The 21,770-nt window shown below is 50.5% G+C and overlaps 2 protein-coding genes across 2 annotated transcripts; both read right to left on the bottom strand.

The window, feature by feature from the left end:
• Positions 1-27: 27 nt before the first annotated feature.
• UNC119B (unc-119 lipid binding chaperone B) lies at positions 28-6,732 on the bottom strand. Its single transcript, XM_057373831.1, has 5 exons — positions 6,499-6,732; positions 5,919-6,032; positions 5,328-5,439; positions 4,950-5,122; positions 28-4,094 (listed from the first exon to the last, which is right to left on the bottom strand). The coding sequence occupies exons 1-5, from the start codon at positions 6,704-6,706 to the stop codon at positions 3,982-3,984; spliced, it is 720 nt and encodes a 239-aa protein (XP_057229814.1). The 5' UTR covers positions 6,707-6,732; the 3' UTR covers positions 28-3,981.
• Positions 6,733-13,646: 6,914 nt separating this feature from the next.
• On the bottom strand, positions 13,647-20,489 carry MLEC (malectin). The gene is made up of 5 exons (XM_057373817.1): positions 20,261-20,489; positions 16,827-17,005; positions 15,299-15,475; positions 15,086-15,143; positions 13,647-13,948 (listed from the first exon to the last, which is right to left on the bottom strand). The coding sequence occupies exons 1-5, from the start codon at positions 20,448-20,450 to the stop codon at positions 13,719-13,721; spliced, it is 834 nt and encodes a 277-aa protein (XP_057229800.1). The 5' UTR covers positions 20,451-20,489; the 3' UTR covers positions 13,647-13,718.
• Positions 20,490-21,770: the final 1,281 nt, after the last annotated feature.

The following is a 21,770-nucleotide window of genomic DNA, read 5'->3' on the forward strand; positions in this document are numbered from 1 at the left end:
CGTAGGAACGGGACTGAGGGAGGGAGGAAGGAAGGTTCTTTATTCCTATTGCTGGTGACAAAACCGCGGCTGGACAAACTCAACCGCACGGGGCCCGCGGGGACACCCCGGCCACCCACCACAGCCCCTCGGCGCTGCCAGGGCCACCAGAGGAGGGTCCGGAGGGGACAGCACAGAGGAGTCCATGTGCCAGCAGCCCCAAGGCCACACTGTGAGAGACATAAATACGTGGATCCGGGCAGGCAGAGAGGGGGTTTGCTGGTGTTCATCTTCCTGCTGCTGTAGAGCAAGAGGTGCTGACTTGGCCAGGCTGCCATCACTCAGCCTTGTCCTCAGCAAGGACAAGAGATGGCACGGTGCAAGTCCAAAGTTCACAGCCGACAGTGAGCCAGGCTCTGGGGTAGCACGAAGTAGCTCCATGTCACAGGACAGCACGGCAGAAGCCTGGGAAACAACTGAAGAGGACGTGATGAAACACAGAGCTGAGTAGAATTGCTACATTTGGACCTTACTGCCTCACCACCACCTTCCTCCTCCATTTCTGACTCCTAAACACTTGTTTTTTTTTCCATGAAACCTCAGATAATGGGATAAACATCCCCAGGCACCAGAGAAAAGGCTGCTGCTTTTCTACAACAAGAGGCATTGAAAATCCTCAGAAAAACACACAAAGGAAGACACTTTCTACCAGAAACAGAGGACAAGGGCAGAAGTACCCAGTCCATACAACAAGAGATGGCCTTCCTTCACAAGGTGCAGTATGTATTCCACACTCAAGTAACAAAAATAGCTCTCCAGGAAGTTTGTTGGCATGGATCCAAAGCCCTTGCCTCAAAATGTGAAAAAGAGGTTCTGATACTAAGAGGACAAATACTGAAAAAACATGCCATGAGTTTGTGAATTTGGTCCCTTTTTTAAAAAAAGTTTTGAGCAGAACTCAGTATGATCCCAACRCTTTTCTTTTTCCAACTCAGCACACAATTGGAGAGAAGTAGTCTTTTCTCTTGCTCAAAYGCCAGCTGACATTGAAAGCATCTCCGTTGCCTGCAGCACCTGGCTAGGACTCACCATCCACCTGTCAAGGATGTGATCCCWGTGGAATTTCTTCCAAGCTCACTGGCTTGAGTAGCTTTGACCCATCATTTAAACACCAGAGCACATACTCCAGGAGGAAACTCGTCTGCTAACCATGCTTACCAAAGACATCATCCCTGCCACAAAGAAAAGAGGCTTTACAGAAAGTATCTAAGAGAGAAGGAATCCTAGGGAAGCTACTAAAATAAGGACAGGAKTTTGGAAATCCCTGACTTTCTGGATTACAATCAACTTTTTCAGCTGCCCTTTGTAGGGACTTTCTTTTTCCTGCAGCATGCTTTTAGGGCTTTTAGGACCTTCTGATTTGGCAAAGTAAACAAACTCAGCTAACAACTGTGGGGTGTTACTGCTGCCTGTGAGTCTCCCGCTTTTCCTCCAGCTCTCTCTTTTATTGCTGAATAACTGACACACTAACCCGTGTGAAAGCAACCCCTTCGATGCTTTTTCCTCGCCTCTGCTGATGGCCAAAGACAGAAATTCCGTTTTGCTATCGGGACCGAGCAGCGGCAGCCGCTAGATGGCGGACGCGCCCCGTGCTCGTCCCCGTTTTCTCCGTGCGCGCCCCCGCCGGGTCGGTCCTCCCTGGCCACGGGCCCATCTGCCTTTGAGAAACCTTTACACAGAGAAAACAGATGGGAATCGTCACACTCCTAAGAAAAGCGAGAGGTTACTTCACATAGAAAGTATTATAAAAGTAATGTTTAAAGGCACCTGGATTTATACTACATACAAAATTCAGCTCAATATGCTAWAATTTGTCAGGGAATAACTAGTAGGCTCTTCAGACACTATTTCTGAACACCTCAGAATGAAAAACACTTCCAGGCAGTTCTGCCTTGTGATACGTAATCTGGAGCAAATTCTTCCCACCTCAGCAGCACAGCATGAGGGCTGCTGAAGGTGTTCACTGCAAGAGGCATCTCGAGCTCCACCTCACCAGCAGCTTTAACTAATCCTGAAAATCCTAAACAAGACAGTACTAGTGCCTGTGSTGATGCTGGAGGGGATTGATGTTAGCAGAATTGTTCATCTTTCCATCAGGCAGACCTTGCCCCTCCACATTCCCAAGACATTTGTTGTGGTTGCTCATGATTAATGCTCCACCCAGAACAGGTCATTTGTTGTGGTTAATCATAATTAAATATCTTCCTAAGAGCTGGCGATTCTTTCATGGTTGCCACCCCACACACTCTCACTGCTTACTCTGATGCCAGCTGATCTTCCACACCAAAGTTACTTTCACTAATCTGGAGGTAAAGGCAGTGGTTTCCTGTTGCTGTCTATGCACTAACAGGCTCTGGGTTGTGCTGCCCTACCTGCTGAATTCTGTTTAAATACAAACTACATGGAATCTTACTTAACACAGCACACAGCAGGTAACCACTGAGGAGTTCGGTTTTAACTGTCTCAAGAAGWAATGGAACTAGTATTAGGAAAGGTCTTTAGTCCACGCACAACCTAGCTCCCCCTAGCAAGAGACAAGACTGACCAGCCCAGCAWGGGGACAGGAAAAGTGCCAGACTCGAGAGCCAGCAAAACTGGCAAAAGGGGGTTTTGGGAGATGAGATTTTGCACAATTGGGAGCTGGGCCCCAGCATGGCTATGGGCAAGACTGAGGTCCTCCTCTTCCCACTGCATGATGCTATCTCCCATTGCCAGATCCCAAAYACAGCTGTGGTATCAACCTTGACATCACAACTTCCTAAACCATAAATAAGCAGTTGAGTAGGCAGAGCAGTGCTGGGGAATTAAAGAGAACCATGTACATTCTCACTTTCCAAGAATCCCACTCCCTAACACTGAGTTATCTGACCTGGGAAACTTTTAGCTATTAATGCCTCCACTGCAACAAAGCAAATGAGCTGGTGCTGCTCACAGCACCTCTGACAGAACAGTCACGTTCACAAGTAYAGACTGAAACCTAGGAAGCTCTGCTTCCTACTCATTTTTCAAGTGATTTTCCACATTCTCATTTTTATCTCTAAGCCCCACTAGACTGACACCTCCCCTCCACCCCAGGCAGGCTGACAATGGGCTGTCCACCTAAAAAGCAATATATTCTGTATAGCAAGAGCCRAAATTCCTACAGAAAGGGAAGAAGGAGCAATGATAAATATAGTGAGACTAACTTCAGCTCCAAGGTTGTCCCCTGAGCTTCAAAATGCAACAATTTGCTCACAAAAACTCAAACAGAAATGCTATCAGAATGATAGCCCCTTTCCCCCCATCTCATCTCTCTAGTGAAATCTCTGGCACACAAAGATTAAACGTTCTTAGGGGCAGCTCAGGCCCCCACAGGCAGATGAATATTCCTGCACAACTTAGAAGCTGAATTAGTCTCTTTCCCATTGGAGAATATTCGGACATACCCTAGAAATCAATATCAGCCATGCCACAAACAAAACCACTGCACACTAAAGAGATGATCTATCCATCTGAAAAAGAGATCTGGTCTTCAGGCATCACTGGCTACTTGAAGGGGTTAAGATTTTCCTCCTAGGAAATAGCTTAACACAAACAACCTGACTTGCTGGAAAAGGATATTCACCCAAGAGGTGAAACATSAGAAGCACTAAACGTGCAACCTAACTATAAAGACTAAGAGCAAGAATTGTCTAAGAATGCCTCTGATCCCTGATCTAACCAAGGTATCAGAAGATAGCCAGGAACAGAGGAGGAGAGGCAGGATATGCTGTCGGAGTGTCGGAGAGAGAGGTGTTGCAGGGAGATTTCCTTTCAGGAGCCGTCATCTTTGCTTCATGTTCTCAGCCTCGTGCACAGAGAAAAAGTTTGGCAAGAAGCCTTGTTGCACGAGACAGCAACTCCAGTCCACTCCTGCACATCTGGAATGGTTAAAGGCATCACAGCATCCAGCAGACAGAATGATTACTGTCCTCCATTGTAAGCATAGTCGGCCTTGTTGTGCATAATCAACTTGTTGTCCACAAAGTAAAAGCTGTCCGAGCGTGTCTCATACGGGTTTTCAACCATCAGACGGACTGTGAAAGAGAAAGCTCCATTACATTCAGCAGCCTGACACAGTCAGGATAAAAGGGACTCTGCCAATCTACTGCATTTACCAGGCTGATGCTTTGCCCTACCCAAGGAAGAGAAGCAAACTGCTCTGCTGAGCACACTTCAAAGGCTGCAGCCTGCCCTTTCCTTTCTTCCTATTCACAGGACAAATGCTGTCAAAAGCAAACAGAGGGGAAATCAAGTAATCTCACAGAAAACAACCTCAGAAACTAGCAGAGCCATGAGTGGAGCCGAGCAGCCATCATGTCTGTAAGCAGGAGCTCGATTGTGGCACTCCCCACATGTACACAGGCGGGGTGAAAACCCCACACCTTCCCACAGCCAGGAAGCCCCAAAGCTCCTGCTCCAGCCACCCCCTAAGGTCAAACATACACTGCACAATGTGTATTTGCAGAGATCTTGGTAGGCTTAAAAACACACCTCAAGGAAAAGCCAGTCCTGTTCCAAAAGGAGGCTCTAGCCCTAACAAGCAAGTGCRAAAAACAGATGGGTGGCAATTAAAAGAACCCCTTTTTCAGGGTTTTGTCTTCTGGGCTATGGTACAAGGCACCCGGCATGTCAGCCCTGTGACTCTGGCCAGTTCTTGCAGCCTGTGACTTAGCACAGKTTGTCTTAGGCTTTCATTTTCAAAGGAAGACACTTTGCAGCACAAATCTCTAATTCAGAAAAGATTACACACTGCTAAACTGAGAACCTGTATCTGTTTGTTCCTGTTGCCTCCACCCCAGTCTCAACTTCCTTCATGAGCAGMGGGAGAGAATGAGCAGATGCACACACACAAACAAAACACCACTCAGCGTGGCAAATGAAGTACTTACTAAGGTCTTCTGAGAGCTGAGGGAATTCATAAATGTGTTCACATGTGTTCCTGCTACTGGGGATGCAGAAGCCAAAATCAAAATCAAAGTTCTTCAGCAAGCGRTCTCGGAAGTAATGTCTCTCAATCATTCGGAAGTTTGACACTGGCTTTTCTCCCACTGTGAATTCCACTCTGCATGGAAGAAAGAGGGAAAAAAACAGCTGTTGGGAAGAACAGAGCCCTGGGCACAAGGCTACACAAGAGTTCTCTACAGAGAGTTTGAKATTGGTAGTCTAAGATGAACTCTCTTGAGTCTTCGACTCGGTTTTATTACAAATTGTCAAGAAACACTTTGTAAACATCCAATTCTCCCTTGCTTCCACAAACTCATACTCACGTTGCACCAACAGTCCGAAGACGGAGAAAAGCTGGGGTGAACTGGTACCGAACAAAGCGACCTGCACTTGCATCCAGTTCACTGCTGTCATCTTCATCYTCCTCATCGTGCTCTAGAAAATGCAACAGCCTGGAGTTATTCTGCTCAGATAGTACATGTAAGGTGATACTAGCTAGTGAGTGTACCAGGACAAGCTGCCTACTGCTTAGGTACTGAGTGTGAGCACATGCAGTAATTGGTCTGAGATTTATACTGGCACTAAGCAAAAGAGAAAAGATTTGCTATGACAGTTGGCCCAGCCTTGGTGACTCCAGAACAGAAGCCACCCCTCAATCTCACAGGATATCCACCCTCACAACTGCCAATGTGATTGAACTAATCTCAATTATAACCAGACCATAAAAGGGAAGATTGCCAGCTGATAGTACCCTCCCATCTGACAATAATCACACTTTTATCACAAGTTTCTCAGCAGAGATAAACTCAGTCCTATGCTTAAATGAGACTAATTTAGTCACCAGGACATACAGCAAATTKCAACCTCTCAGCTCTGAGTCTCTCTATCCTCCTTGCAATGTTTGCATGCTGTACCTGAAGCAGATGGCTTTGCAATTTCAAACAGTACTGTTCCAGTTTCAAGGTCCCGGATCTTAAACCGAGTGAAGTCAATGTTGTAAATGTTGTCCTCAGGTTTGCATAAATAATCTAAAAGAGAGAAAAAAATACAGTAACATTTCAAACCACCTCTGACCACTCACCAAATGAATTTCCTTTTTTGTTAGCCCCAGCCCGGTATGGACTGGCCGTCATTGTGCAGAAGCATCATGAAAGCAGGACAAAATTAAGGCTGCAAGAAACAAAGGCATGGTAGGTGCCAGGTAGCAGAGCAAGAAAGAGATGGGAAYGGGACAGTAAAGCAGAGATCAGCAGCCCGGAGGAAAAACAAAAACCCCAAAAGGTTCAAACGAATCAAAACCCCCGAACAACACAAAGCCTCCAAACTTTGTGGAAGTTGTACGGGARCAGCCGGCGGGTGCACCCCGCGCCGCCGCGGCCAGCGCGCCCTCCCCTSTGCGGCAGCGCGGGGCCGGGAGCGCCGCTCCTCAGGGCAGGTGCCCGGCTCGGTGCCGCCAGCAGAGCCCCCGCCGCCCCGGGACCGGCCCGCACTCACTCTCCGTCACCCGGCACAGCCCCAGGACGTGCTCGGGTCGGACCGTCTCCAGCGCCAGTAACTCCGACTCGGTCCAGGGTTGCCGCGGCGGCGCATCGGCCGATCCGCGTCGGCCCCGCAGGCGGCTGAGCGGCCCCGCGGACCCCGGCGGCGGCTTCTTATCCGGTCCCGGCGTSGCCGCCGCCGCCCGCGCCCTGGAGCCGCTCATGGCCGCCGCCAAGATGGCCGCCGCCCGCCTCGGTAGCTATGGGAGCGCGGGGGGGCGGGGGGCGTTGCCTGGCAACGCSGCGCCCGAAGCTCAGCAGGGCCCGCCGCGGCCGCGCCCGGATGGGTGACCCGAGAGCCGCGCACCGGCACCGCTGACGCGGCAGCCCCGGGCCGCAGCGGGACAGGCCGGCCGGGAAAGCCGAGCTACCCGAAGGAGAACRACACAAGGAACAAACAAAACCAGCCCCTCTCCCGCTGCCCCCGGCCGGCTGCCAGCCCGCGCCCCGCTCCCGCCGCACCGCCCGGGGGCCCGGCCGTCACCCCTCGCTCGGCACCTGGGCTGCCGGCACTGAAGGCACGGCTGAGCCCGCAGCGGCCGCTGACACACAGCGCAGGTGTCCCCGAGAGATCTGCTCCCATCAGAGAACCATGGCAAGCACTTTCCGGGGAGCAGCAGCGTCAGCAAGGGGATGCCATGGAGAGCACATCCCGCTGCTGCCCGGGGACACCCCAGCGACAGAACCGTGTGGCCTGGGTCAGTTCCATGAGCGCACTCCGGAGCACACACCGGAGCGCACACCGGAGCACACACCGGAGGCGGCAGTGGCAAACATCGGACGAGTCTCCCCATCCTGGTGGGAGGGATTGGGGAGGTCCCACTTGGAGGGACTCACAGGAGCATTASACGGAGGAAAGGATGCATTTCTTCCCAAAGAGGGGCTGCCCACCAGCCCGCAGTAAGGCAGTAAAAGCTGCCAAGGGTCACTTCTAGCCCTCTGGGGAACTGGGGTGAAAACAACACACATCTGCATCCTCTTTTCAGACTCCAGCCAACACTGAACACGCTCACGMTGACCGGAAGCAGATCTTGAGCAGTGGTTTGTGACGCTTGCTGTGGTTTGTGAGCAGCACACACCTGCTGCTGCCAGGCAAATGCCATTTCAAAAAAACCTGTCCACACCAGTGCTCCTAAATCCCCTCGCTGCATGGGCTTGGTCCCTCCATCCTGTGCCCTAAGGAAGGACAAACCCAGGGGCCAGGGTCCTGTAGCCCCAGGAGCACCCCTAGAGCACAAAGCTGCTGCTTTCTCTCTGCTCCAGCCCCATCCGCCTCTGACATGGTTTCAAGCTGAAAGCGGGGCAGCTTGCAAAGCCCCAGAAGGCAGATTACATCTCTGTGGTGCTCTAGCTCTGAGCAGGAAGCAACAAGGTCCACATCAGCACTTTGAAGAGGATGTTGTACCATTCAATTTGCACCTAATCACTCAAAATGACTGGCAAGAGATCACCAGAGCCGTACTGGGGGCAGCAGCAGAATGTTACCCTGCAGTCAGCCAGGCTCAGCCTCCCTCATCTCAGTGTAAAAACCAGAGGTGGCTCCTCTGCCCCGACCACCAGAAAAGAGGGACCATCTCATCCAAGTGACAATATAATTTTGTTTATTTTCMTTTAGCACACTGCTGGTTAAATTGCCAGACAGTAGATTTCAGAACATTTTCTCAACCAAACATCCTGGGGAAATCAAAAAATAAAACTGCTACTGTGTACCAAAAATAAAATAACCCACCCCCATGCCCATCTTCTCCCCCAAACTAGTCCCTGCAAAGCTGATGCAATCAGAAATAGGTATCTGTGCTTTTCACCCAGGGCCCAAGCTTGCTGCAACACAAACTAAAAAATAAAAAAAAAAAAGTCACTGCAAGTTGTTATAACACAAAGCAATGGGCAGTAAAATAAAAAAAATCCTCCTCAAAACTGCTTTGTACTGACAATGTACAGATGGAGATTTCTCCCCACACTGCTTCAGCCTTTACAGACAAGGCAGACCTGCAGCTTTAAGTTTGTGATGTGTCCTTAATGCCAGTGGCACAGGTCACTTCCACACATCCACAGCCAGGCACTAGGGAGTGGTGGGACTCACTGCTGCTTCTCAGAGGCTCTGGGRCTGCTTTACCAACCCAGCTGCTCATCAAGTGGGAAAGCCCAGAATTCACAAAGCCCCCAAGGAAACCACAAAAAATTCAAGCCCCGACTTGCCAGCAAGTTTCCAGCTACTGCTGCACTCCACAACTCCAGCTCAGGAGTGTGACAGAACAGCCATGGGAGCACAGGAGAGCACATCTCCATTAAGTGTGACTGCAAACAACTCCAGGGCAGAGATCCTGCATTTCCTGGATTCACACTCTCCCCACCAAAATTGGTTTAAGCTGTACTTTGCCCCTTGCCTTCAAATCTCCATCACAAAAACTCTTTAGTAGAAATCACTGATGTTTGCAAAATATTCACATTTTCTAATGAGCCAGCACAGTTTCTAGGAGGGAGGAAAGCACTTGTTCTGTTGATTTTTTTYCYTTTTTTTTTTAAATAAAGTACTTTCTGGGGAAAAAGAAATCAAAGCTATCAATAACCTGCAGTAGCATTCCACTGATCAGACTGGGGACAGCATCATCACATCCCTCCCACCCCCCATCTTCCCCTCAATCTCCAAAAATAGTATTTAATATACAGCAATAAACTCTGAGCAAGCCAGAGTCCCGGAAGACATGGACCTGCTTTCACCTCTCCCATCCAGCCCAGCACCTTTCAATGCTACAATACTCCTGGGTCAAATCCATTTGGATCCAAGGTGAATGCCCGTGCSCCAGACCCGCTGGGCAGCACAAAGCAGGGGTGCAGCACAGGAGGCCCAGCTGTGGGATAACATTTCTGAGCCTTCACAGCTCCAGCCTGGTGTGCTTGTGCTGTGTACAATACTTGTGTGAGCCTATTCGGGACCAGCCGGTACAGCCAGACTGGTGGAACCAGGCCGACAGTAAAATAGCATCCTTGAATTGTATTAGGCTTTGGCATTTGTTGTGGCGATGCAGAAGTGCCAGTAGGTAAATCAGCTCAGCGCTGGCCCAGTTCCCATTTCCCTTGGATTCTCAGCAAGGGTATTTCCYACCCCACCATAAGTGCAAGAAGCAGATGATCGCTCCCACATTTGAGCACCAGAGCCAGAAACACTTGGTACTTCTCAGCTGCTCAGAATCTGTCTCACACCAAGGGCTGAAGCTGCTCTCATGGCCCTCTCCCTCCTGCTGTTTCCTATCAGCAACAGGCTTGCTCAGCCCAGAGTTCCTGTAGTAAGACATTTCCCTGGCTCTTGCAACCCCTTTTCAACTTAAAGGCCAAGGGAAAAAGCAGGGGTCTCTGCTCTGTTCAGCCCTAAGCAGCATGGGGCAAATGAGGGCTGCAGGACCCCCCAACCCCACTCTGCACCCAGAAGCTTCAAGTGCCATCTGACTACCAGGAGCCAGCGTGACTCACTCAGCTCTGAACTCCAGACACCCAGGCACCAGACTGTCTGCAGGTTCTCCATCCTGTCTTCAGGAGATTTCCGGGGGAGACCAGACCTGAAGGAGCTCTTCCAGTTCTTCTGCCCCCTGTTAGACTTTTCTTCCAYTGACCTTAAGGGCTAGAAATAAAGATACTTGCTCACAGTTCTCTGCTTCAGCTATGACCTCCAGAGCTGGCATCTGGGGATGGGGAAACAGTCCCCAACTGATCTCGAGGGCAGGGAATGCCTGTCCCTTGAAGAAAAAAAAAAAAAAAGACTCAGAAGCTCCTTAAAAAAAAAGAAGCTCCTTCAAATAGACTTTTATTCAAAGCCTGAGACAAAGGCACCAAAAAGGGAAGGGATTTCATTTGGCTTTCTGTTCACTGCCACCTGGGACACTCAAAAGGGTCAGAGATGTTTAGTCACACACACTGAAGACTTCAATGGCCTGGCTTAATGAAGGGGCTGATGGGGACAATTAAAATCATCTTAGAAATCACTATGCTGAGGCTGGATCCGGGCCTGAAATATGATAGACAGTGATTTTCCCTTTATTAAGTGGAAGCTTTATTAAAATGGCCTTATCTGCCCCTCTCTACACATGAATCAAGTCAGGGTCTGTTCTGACCCAGCTCCCTACACTGCTGCTGGCAGCACAAACAGGCTTGTCTCTAACCTGTCTCAGTTAAACAATGTCTTGGATATTCCCTCAAACATCCATTCTGGAAAGCTACAGCCAGCCCAGACTTTTTCTTTAGCTGCTCAGGCCCAGGTATCTCATTACACCCCTCAGACTGGCTTGCAGATACTAGACAGAGATGGTTAGGGGAGCCAGAGTGCTCCATTCCCAGCAAGGTGCTGACTGGCCATGCCCCACCGTGCTCCCACACGCTTTGTTTTAAGGCTCCTTCTGAGGAAAACCTGTCAGGAGGGGATGGACCAGGAAGAAAACTTCTCACAGCACCTGAACAGGGTCAGGAACCCCCRAAACCCAGCTTTGTAATGAGAAAGATGCATAAAACCAGAGTCAAAACAACTAAATYGAAGTCATGAAGGATGAACTATTTCTCCTCCCTATTCTTATTCAAATAAGACAAATTCATTTGAACTGAGCAACTGGAACAAAACAGATCACACCCTGCTCAGCTCTGCCTTGGGGCAGCTGATGGCACCAAATGAGTGCCCTGGCTGCCAGGAGAGGCTGGAATAAACCATCCTAGAAGACTTGTCTCTGACTTTTGCACATCTAAATGTACACCTTTTTCTCCCATGGTAGGCAAGGTGCTGAGATTACTGGCTGAGCCACAAGAAGCTGACTGATTCCTCACTTCAAGGATGCTCAAATAAAATGCATCCTAAAAGGCCTGGAGGAGAGTAGCTCCTTAGAGAGACGCCTGCTTTCAACCCTTGGTTCTTTGCTTAACAAATCAGYGCAGTTCATGGTTTTCAAAATTGATAAAGATCTAAATGTCTCTTCGCTCCAGTTAGAGCAATCCCAAAAAACACTGGAGAATCCCTGCAGGCACTGTCACTGAACAAATCAGAGCTCATACTTTATAATGGTTTTATAAGTATTAGATTTTAACAGCAGCTAAAAGATGAAACAGACAACTTCAAGCTTACCACCTTTCATCCTAAGGTTTGTTCTTCAAGATGTGCTCTCTAAAGCCTGTCTTCTCCTTTAACTGGGGCAGGGACTCTCTTGCTTCTCTCCCAAACTGACTGTTACCCCKTGTGCAGTTGGAGAGAAGATAAGTTACGGTCTGCTTGTTTTTGAGCTCACAGAGATAGAATTAGGGTCAGGCCCATAGCAGTGATGTGTGTGATCAGAAAGGCARGGTTCAGTGGCACTGCTGCAGAGACCAGCGCTTTGTCACCTCCCCCAACTCTCACTCCGGAGCCCCTGAGCTGACAGCTCCTATCACAGCCTGAGGGTCAGGAGGAAGTGAAGGCTTCAGCTGCCTGGGCCCAGCAGAACACAAAAGGCTGCTCCTCCAGTTCCCTTGCCAGAAACTCGGTACTTCTGCTAGCCCTGCTCATCCCAGAGAGAGCCTGAGCCACAGCAGGGGATCCAACCCAGGAACAGCCGCTAGGAAAATACAGACCCAGAGAGGCAGAGCAGCAYGGAGGTCACTGCTCAGTGCCACTGCTCTGGGGAAGGACAGAACACTTCTGAGGACAATGGAGAGAGCGTGAGGTAAAGCGCTCTGTGAGCCCAGGGCACAGCAGCATCGAAGCTGATCTGCAAAAACCCAACCCTTSCTAGGACAGATCCTGCTCCAGCACAGAACATCTCCCTCCTGGCCAACCAGAAATGCTCAACATGCTGGAGGCCAAGACTGTGAGAAGTCAGCTCTTCAGAGCCTGCAGCCCTGGACCAGTGGGTGCAGCAGTGGCTTTCACTCTGTTCAGCCTCTGTCAGGTAGGCACAGGCTCTGCACGTGGAAACAAAAGCCTCTTTCAGAAATATCCCTGGGGGAAACAGGTGACCTTGTCTCCAATGCTCTGTTCACTTCCAGATTTCTGGAAGGCAACAAACTGCCTTGCTCTGCAGGACTGAACTGCTGGACATCTGCCCCTTTGCTACAGTGCCAGAGTATTCAAAAGACCAACTCACTCACKGCAAACAATGACCAACTCCATTTCTCACTGCCACAGGCAGGTCTGGTCCCTCAGAGGAGAGACCACAGGGAGCATGCACCAGGTTGCTCCACTGTCCTATGGCACAGGTTGTTCAGAGTCATGGAGAAGGGAGCTCACCATTGGGAAGGTCAAGGAACAAGTCCCGAACCACCTCACTAGTGCACCTGATTCTCAGCTTCTTCCAAAAAAGAGGTCACTTGCTAGAAAGGGCAAAACAAGAACTGGGCTTAAAACAAAACCTTTGAAAATAAAAGGATATTAAAGGAAACAAAAGCCATAATCAATACAGAAAACAAGTGCATCTGATCAGACACTGACAACGTCAGCATCTCGCAGGCTACAGCAGAATCCCTCTGCGATGGAACATTGCAATTGCCAAACTAGGAAAGTCTCTCCCAACCGGTGCAGCAGATCAGGTGAGATAAACCCCTCTGCTCCTGGCGCAGCTTGCAGTCTGAGGAGGGGACAGTCTCCACGGAGGCTGGGCTAGAGCCTTGGTATCTTCACGCCAGCGAGTACCATACATCGTGTTGCACTCATCCAGGGAGATGCTGAGCCAGACTCTGTCCTCTGTAGCTGCTTGACACCCAACAGCACCACAACACTTCCATGATCCTGGACAAAATGTGTACCCCAGCCTTGTTTCAAGAACTGCTTTCCTGCTTAAGGAACCGTATTCCACCCGGTAAAGGCAGAGATCCTACAGCACATGGCTTTCTCTCAGTGTGGGACATGGCCCAGGACTGGTAGCATCAGCTTTCAATGGCCCAATACACACCCAGCCAGGACTCAGTTCACTCTTGGATGCTCCAGGGAGAATCAGAGGCTGCACATGGTGCGAAGGGGACGGCGAGGGCCTTGCTGCTTGCTGGCAGGGGGAAGGTAAGCTCCCTCTTACCTGGACCTGCTATTCATTGCTATTCATTCCAAATGAATCATCTTTTTTTTTTTTTTCCTTAAATTATGAACAATATGGAGAAATTGAAAGCAACCATATTTGGTCCAACTCCTTCCCTCCCAGCCCCTGGGCTGATGCACTGTGGGGCTTGCTCTCACAATCGGCAGAGGCAGAAGAGGGTAGGAATGAAGACACCAAAGGCCACCAATATAGGAAACATGAGGCTGCTGTTGTCTGAGGCATAGGGGTTTGGTGTGCGTGGGCCTGACTGAACCCGGTTCTTATTTGCCTGTTTTTTGACACTGGAGCCATCGTCATATTCATCTTCATCATCATCTTCCTCTTTTTTCTCCAGACCTGGGTGTGGCTGCAGCTTGGGAACATCTGTTGAACAAAAGAAAAGATTGCAAGCAGAAAGGATGTAAATCGAGAGACCACTCAAGACACTTCCCCTCTCCCTGATCCAACAAGAACATGGGCAAGAGGGCACCTGAGACCACATCAAAATCAAAACCAGAACACCACCGAAGAGAGGAACATCTCTCACAGATGATCACACCACTATTTCTTTTCTTCATGAGATAAGAGCATGCAGAAAAACTACATCCTTCTACACCATCTAYGCATCACACAGACAAGGTAATGCACAAAAGCACCCTTAGAGCACAGATACTGAAGCTGCTCAGTAAGATCTAGTCAAGAACAAGCACCTGCTGCCTGCAGGACCAGCAGATACAGGTGCAAACAGGAATGGGAACAATSCCTTCCATAAACTCCACATCACTGCACCCCCCAAGCCCAGAGCTATGAGAGCTGCATGGCCCAGCCCCGCTCAAAGCCAGCCTTCTGAGCCTGAGGCCTGAGCTGCAGGTGCCACCAGGCCACAAGGTTCTTACCAAATCTTCAGCAGCACTCGATAATCCCTGACTAATAGTAAAGCAATATTGATATTTTGGTCAGAGAGAGATCCTAAACCCTCCCAGTTCAGGGGCTAGAGCAGCTTCAACTCCAGCTCACTTATAAAGAGGGTGATGAAGGAAGAATTTTTCTAGCACTTCCCAGAGCTATCCAGAGGAACTGGTATCTGGAAAAAAAACACTGCCTTGTCCTCAAGCTGAAAAGGCAAAACAAAGCTCCAGGTAAGAAATACTTAACCACTAGCTAAAATAACTGTAGATTATTTGTCTGCAGGGCTGCTGCTGACATCCAAGGCCAGAGGGAATTTATCTGTRCCTATAAGCTGAGACTGACCAGACATGTTCCGTTATTGTCTACCCCATACACAGGAAATTCTGAAACAAATGGATTTTTCTCATTCCAAAATGACACAGCTTTGTGACTCGGAGCAGAACAATGACAGTACACACCTACTTCACTATGCAACTGCACTCTGTGGAAACTCAGTGAAAGAGAAACAATTTTGGCAGATGTGGGTCAACAAGAGCTATGATCTCATAGTCTGAGAAGCAACAGGCTGCTCTCCAAGGGGGAAGAGCCTTCTGGCTCAGAAACTGTGCTTACCTTCCACTGTTCCTTGCAGGATGTATAGGGCACAGATTTTTGGATTGTCATAGTAGCCCTAGAGAAAGAAAAGGCAGCAGTCAGGGCTACAGTCTGAGGCAAGGAAYGGTCTCCCAGCTACCAATACCTCTCCTTTTCCAGCATACAGCTGTACCATGTGACTGGGAAAGGGGGAAAGGGAAGATCAGGGCTCTGCCCTGAAAAGCTTGTTACCTTTACAAACTCAATGTGGAGCTTTCCTGTGAATGTTGAAACCTCTCCCTGGACACTCAGTTTTCCCTTTTTGATACTCATGGGAATGATCTCATCGTGAGCTGTGCTGTGTCCAACTCTGTCAAAAATGTCCAAGTCTTTCACCACCACGTGGCCATTCAAGCGAACATCAAATACCTTCAGGGTGGAAGAAATGACAGAGAGTCAGAACAGATTCAGGCACGTGACAGTTGAAACGGGAACAGAACAGGAAAGGTCTCTGCTTTTTATGCACCCAGGACCAGAAAGCATTGTAACATGCACTGGCCTACTCCTCTGGKAAGGACACAGAACCCAAAAGCAGCCAGGTAAAGACACTGAACATTAACAATGCTTTCCAATACCCTGAAATCTGCCTCTTCCTTTTAAAATACCCCCTACATCTGCTGTTCAGACCTGAGGACAACACAGTTTTATTCTGGTTTATTCATGCTTCTCTTTCACAACTTTTCTCCTGTCTGAAGACCTGCTCCTACCACCCTGGGGTGGCTGTGACACACCACACCCTAGGGAGTGAAGCAATTTCTAACTAACAGCCTGCAGCAGAACAGAGAAGAGGAAACAAGCTGGTGAAGAACACAGGGTTTGAAGGAGGGAAAAYGTTTAACTGCTAACCACATCTGCGAATTCAGAGTGAAAGTCGTCCTCAGGGCTGCAATGACTCAAACTTCACACAGCACCTGGGRAATCCCAGCAGAACCACATGAAGGAAGAGGAACCAAAGATGCCTCAGCCCTTCAGTTTAATCTGAGGGTGCTTTTTGCATCTGTTCTGTAAGCCAGCCCCACCAGTTCTGCACCCTGAAATACTTCTCTGGCAGGAAGGCAGCACAGTGCTTAAGGAGATCAGCCCTAAAGAMGCTGATGGAATCAGAGGAAAGGCAGACTAAAACACAAACCACTCCTACCCCAATTTATCACAGGGCTTTGAATTCTGTTTGCTTCTGCTTCTACTTCTGTASATGAGGGATTTCAAAAGTGGACAAGGATTATTCTCTGAAGAGCAACAAGCAGTTGAATTTAACTCTGTGCTTTCAGGATCAGACTGAAAGAGCATCAAGTCTTATTACGTTCATAAAAATTGTTTTGAATAGGCTACTCAACCTAGATCACCTCCCTGCTTCAATCTGTGCAATATTCCTCTGGCACAACCATGCTGTCAGGTCAGAGACAAGAGTTCAAGAAAAAGGAAAAAAAAAAAGCTTCTCAAAGCCAGCACAGCCTACACAGGTTGTAAAACTCTATTGCTAGTTATGTTTAGTTGCTTGTGTTTGTTTGAATACTTTGAAATTAAGTTTTCCAGTCCAACTGTATAGCTRGAATGTGGAAGAGAGCTCTAAAGGTTCAGAGCCTGTGAGAGGTTAGGAACTAAGTGTACCATTAGTGCCTTACTTCACTCCTTCCTCCAGCATGCAAAGCAGCTGAGACCTGAGCAYACAGAGTCTTAGCCAGGAACTCACATTAGAGACACACGAGAAACTATTGCTTACCTTCTGTTGAGACTGTGCAAAATAGACYTCTGCAAACTTCAACACCAGCACATAGTCACCCTCCTCTTTGATGGGAACTTCATAGCCAAAGGTTTCCTCATTGTAACGCTCTGTCTGGTACAGAATCTGGTCTTCTGCGTTGGACCGCAAGATTGGCAGTTTCATACCATAGTCAGAAGCTGGGTTTGGAGCACAAAGGAGTGAGAGGAAGGGTTACATTCTGAGGAAGAAACAACTCCAAAGTGGTATCAGCACTTATGCCCTGTCAGACCCGTCTCCCTTCCTTGTCTGACCAGGTGGCAGCACTACCAGAGCAGATGCACAGGTAGCCAAAGCCCCAAGAAATGTAGGAAAATGGGTTTGGAGACCTGCAGTCTAASACATAGGAAACTCATTTGCACCATTTCAGAAAGAAGAACCTGCTTCATAAACACTAAACGAAACAAAAGGACTCAGACATTGGCTCTTTAAAGAGCCTTTGATCCTTTAAAGAGGAAAAACATGTACAATAATTTTATAATATCTTCAATTTCAAATTCCAAAACTAAAACAGTCTGCATAGAAGTGACTTGACTCACTGACACAACAGATTTGAAGTTAGCAGTTAATGTGTGTTAGAGACTCATTGCCCCTCAACTAAGAACCTGGGGAATGGCAGAAGGGTGAAAAGAATTAGGCATCTTACAAAGACCTTTCTTCTCACCACGGTCCCACAATACCTGTCAGCATGGAGACAGGAGGAAGGAAGCAAGAAAAATACACAAGGGTTTCAAAAGCACCAGCAGCTCCATCAGGTGATGTTCTCAGAGATACCAAGCTGAAATGGGTGCTGTCTGCAGGCATCTGAAGACCCCACTGAGAATGGCCCAAACAACACTCCCAAATAGGACAATAACTGATAGAATAAGAGAAATCACAAAATTTGCCTCTTTTCAGCGTTTTACCATCTYCACAGCAGCCCCCAAAAATTCTAACCCCACTTGGTATGCTATTGTGTCAGAGTTCCTGTATAAATGCAAACTAATGCAATGCCTCCAGAGCTGCACATCAAACAATTCTCCAGTGAAGSAGGGGCAGGAGGGAAGACTGTGGACATCATCAGACAGAAGTTGATCCAGACSAAGTTCTCTGCTGACACTTACTTCTTCCACCCCCATTTCCATGGGAACAGACAATGCACTGGCCAAGACAAAGCGAGAACTACTAACCCAGCACTCGTTGCCAAAGACAGAGCCAATGCAAACGAGGGAGAGGAAATTAATGCCAGTTCTTAGTCTCCTGTTTCACAGAGCTGCTCAGGCAATCTTCCACTTCTCTTTACCACTTGAACCTGGGCATAGAGACTGAAGACTCTAATCACCAAAAATACAGAGGGTGAAARGTTTAACCTGTCCTCCCACGCAGGTATTTCTGGCCAGCTACAGATTACAGTGATAGCAAACCAAGGACTCCACACAAGTCAGCTCCTATTAAAGGAAAGCCTGCACAGGAAGAAAGTCCTTTAATAGCCAAGAAGGTAACTGGAGAGGAAGAACTGTCACCTGCATGTCAGAGCTCTGTTGACAGAGCTGTGGAGGCAAGTTGGGTTTTAAAACATGCTGGGTGCTCACTGGGAGCAAGCAGTACACACCAAGCTGTAACTCAGCTATGTCTGGCACCTGCATATTCTGTAATTGCCATGAGCACAGTCAGTCCTTTAGGGCACAGCGGCTGAATGGAGGCTAGGAAAAAAAAAAAAGGTTTTATTTTGCCCAGAGGCAGTACAGCCCAGAATTACTATCCCCAGGTCATTTCCTMCCAGTCAGCCATACATTTCTGCTGCAGTCCTTACATGTCTATCAACACAGAGAGGAACCCAGAGAAAACGAACAATGGTGCAATAAAAAGCCATTGAGGGAAAGGCAGCTGAGAGCTCAAAGGGGTAAAGTCTCCACTGTGCCTGGCACCACTGGCTGAAGCAGGATTACTGCAACAGCCTGCTGCTCAGAGGAGATACCACAGGCTTTCCACAAAGGAAGTGAATGTCACAATGTGCTTGAMAAAGACCCTTTTTTCTCTTCAACTCAAAAATAAATAGTTGGAAGTCCACAAGGACATTCAAGTCACACATGTGAGAGGTCTATGAAGGAAAGCTGACCTATAGTGACTGGGGCACCTTGTGCAACTGGGCCAGCAGCATCCACGGGTGTGAAAAACTCTATTAGTATTTAAATGTGACCTCCACTGTATCCACTGTGCCTAAAAGGCTCTTCATTTGGGATGGCACTCATGCAGGGTAAGCAAGGGCAGTTCCAGCTGTRTAGCACAGGAAAATCCTCACCCTCCTATATGGAAATAGCAAAGGTTAGGCTCAAAAGTCAACAGAGAGCTCATTTTTTCCACATTCTGCCRCTCACCCTGTAAATGACAGCAGAGCGGCTCAGCACAGCTAGTTTTTCAATRCATTAGTTAATCGACTAAGTTTTGRTGCACCAATTACCAGAAATATACACAATTCAAACTGTGGKGGACTCGGAGAAAGTAGGAAAAGGTAACCCAAGTGCAATATTAGATCTCCATCCTGTCCTAAACGGTCGACTGAAGATTTTACTGACTTGGTAGTTAGAGCAGCTGATGATATCCCATCTGCCTCTATTTCTGCTCGTGTCCCTGCCCTTGAACACCCAGCCAGGACCGGGGCACGGAGCAGCCCTGCCGGCTGTACCTTCCCCCTGCCGGGCCCAGCACCGGGGCTCCAGCGAACAGCCTGTGCTCTTCGCTATCGGACCAGAATGCTGCAAGCATCAGCCCACATTGTGCGCGACCCGGATCCGGCTGCAGAGGGCTGGCAAAGCTGTTCCCACCGCACCGAGCGCGCTGCAGACCGGGCTGCGAACCGGCGGATCSTGCTGTGGAACCCGGGCTCTTCAGTGGAAAACGGGTGAAAAAASGAGACCGGCGGGCGCACGCGGCCGGGCAGGCAGCCTGGCCGCTCCCGCCGCCTTTCCAGCCGAAATCCCACTCCAGCCCTCGCGCAGCCACTTCCCTTCGGCATTACACAACCCCGCAGCCTGAGGCCAGGAACACCATCCCGCAGGGCTCATGCCGCCGCTTCTGGAGACCGGAGCCCACACCGCCACGGGGACGGGGGATACGGCCCCAGCTGGGCCCGACGGCAGGACGAGGGTGGCCGCGGTCCCGCGGGTGCCCGGTGCCGACGGTGCCTTCGGGCCATGACCGTCCCCGAGTGGCTGGGGAAGAGGAGCCCCCGCTGTCCTGCGGGGACAGCCACCGACCTCCCGGGGCTGCAGCGGGCAGGACGGCGCCCAGGGCGCGCGGGTCCCGGACTCCGCCGGCACAGMAGGGCCTCACTGCCCCGGCGGAGCRGAGCCGAGCGGGATCCCCCGGGCAGTCCCGCCGAAAGCCCCCGGCCGCGGCGTGTCCCCCGCCCTCACCTCGGCCCACGCGGCCCTCGAGCGGGTCCTTGCGGAAGTGGATGCCGTTCACGTCCACATGGGCATCGCCGCCCGCGTTGACGGCCCAGACCACGCTGTCGGCGATGCCGCCCGCTGCGCCCCGCAACAGCAGCGGCAGCAGCAGCACGGGCGGCAGCAGCGGCGCCCCGCGCGCACCGGCGCCCACCATGTCGCGCTCCCGGCGCCGCGCCCGCCCCTTCCTGCCGCCGACAGGGGGCGGCTTTCCCCGCTGCCGGGGCGGGGCGAGCGCCGACCAATCCGCGCGCCGAAATCCGAATATTAATTARCTGCCCGCCTGCCATTAGACAGCCGCGGGCCTGTATCTGCATATTCATGAGGCGGTGGGCCAATGAGCGGCGGCGATAGGCGGGTTGGGCTGAGCGGCGCGGSGACACGGCGAGAGCGGCGCGGGGAACTGGTCCCTGCGGGCCGGGGTGCCCGGGGCCGGTACCGTGCGCAGGGAGCGAAGCGCTGTGGAATCAGCTCCCCCAGGAAGGAGCGGCGGGGACAGACGAGGCTCTCCAGCACTGTGTCCGGAGCGGAGACAGCCCGACGTGCTGCCCTGAGCGCCGAGCGCAGGAGGGCAGAGCCCGCCCCTCCGCGCCGCCAATCGCGCGGCTCCAGCGCGGCGGAACGCGGAGCACGGCGGGGCGACGGCGGGAAGCGCAGACGGAGGGTTGCCGGGGCAACGGGTGGCGCTGTGGCAGTGTGGTGTGCTCGGGGAAGGGGCTGGCAGCGGAGCTGGGGCACAGGGTGCTCCGCCGCCGTGGGGGCGGCTCCTCGCCACGTCCCGGTAGCTCCGTGCCCGCTGTGCTCCGAACAGCAGCTCCCAGGCCCGGCTCGCTGCCTTGGAAGAACACGCAGGTTCTTCTGTTCGCCCCTGCCATGGAGTAAGGGAAAAGGGARCTGCGGGAGCTGCTGCCGGCCCGGTAAGAATGGAGCGGCCGGTGGCCTGCAGGCGCCTTGCACCACAATCATCTGCCCGAGAAGCAAAGTGCCAGTGAAGGGGAAGGCAGAGGTGACCGTGACACTGCCAGCGGGCTGCTCCCTGGCTTGCACTTTACAGGAGAATGTAAGATCCTGGTTTTTTTTTTTTTTCTGGAGGACCTTGACAAGGTCTTGGGTGGCTGGAGTGAGATATCCCAGATGGAGGTCGAATGAAACTCACTCCCTACACGCTGGGGGAGCAAATAACTTAATGTTTGTCCTTCTGTCTGATCACACTGTTCCTTGAGGCATCAGATACTGGCCAGGCCTCAGGGCTGTGTTCCTGGCACTGGCTTGCATCAGCAGYGGTTGCTTCTAAGTCCCGGTGACGTTTTATTAATTCAAGTCTTCTGCAAAGCATTTGCTTTTATAAATAAAGACTTGGTGCTGTAGACTGAATTAAACGGGTTTGTTGCTTTTATAATGCACTTGGAGGCCTCTTAACTAGACACAGTTTTGGAGAAGTGAACTGTCTGGAGGAATGTGTAACCACCCAGCCCCT

This window comes from Malurus melanocephalus, unplaced genomic scaffold, assembly GCF_030028575.1.
Source record: "Malurus melanocephalus ecotype Western Australia unplaced genomic scaffold, MMel_1.1 scaffold_208, whole genome shotgun sequence".
In the NCBI taxonomy this organism is placed as follows: Eukaryota; Metazoa; Chordata; class Aves; order Passeriformes; family Maluridae; genus Malurus; species Malurus melanocephalus.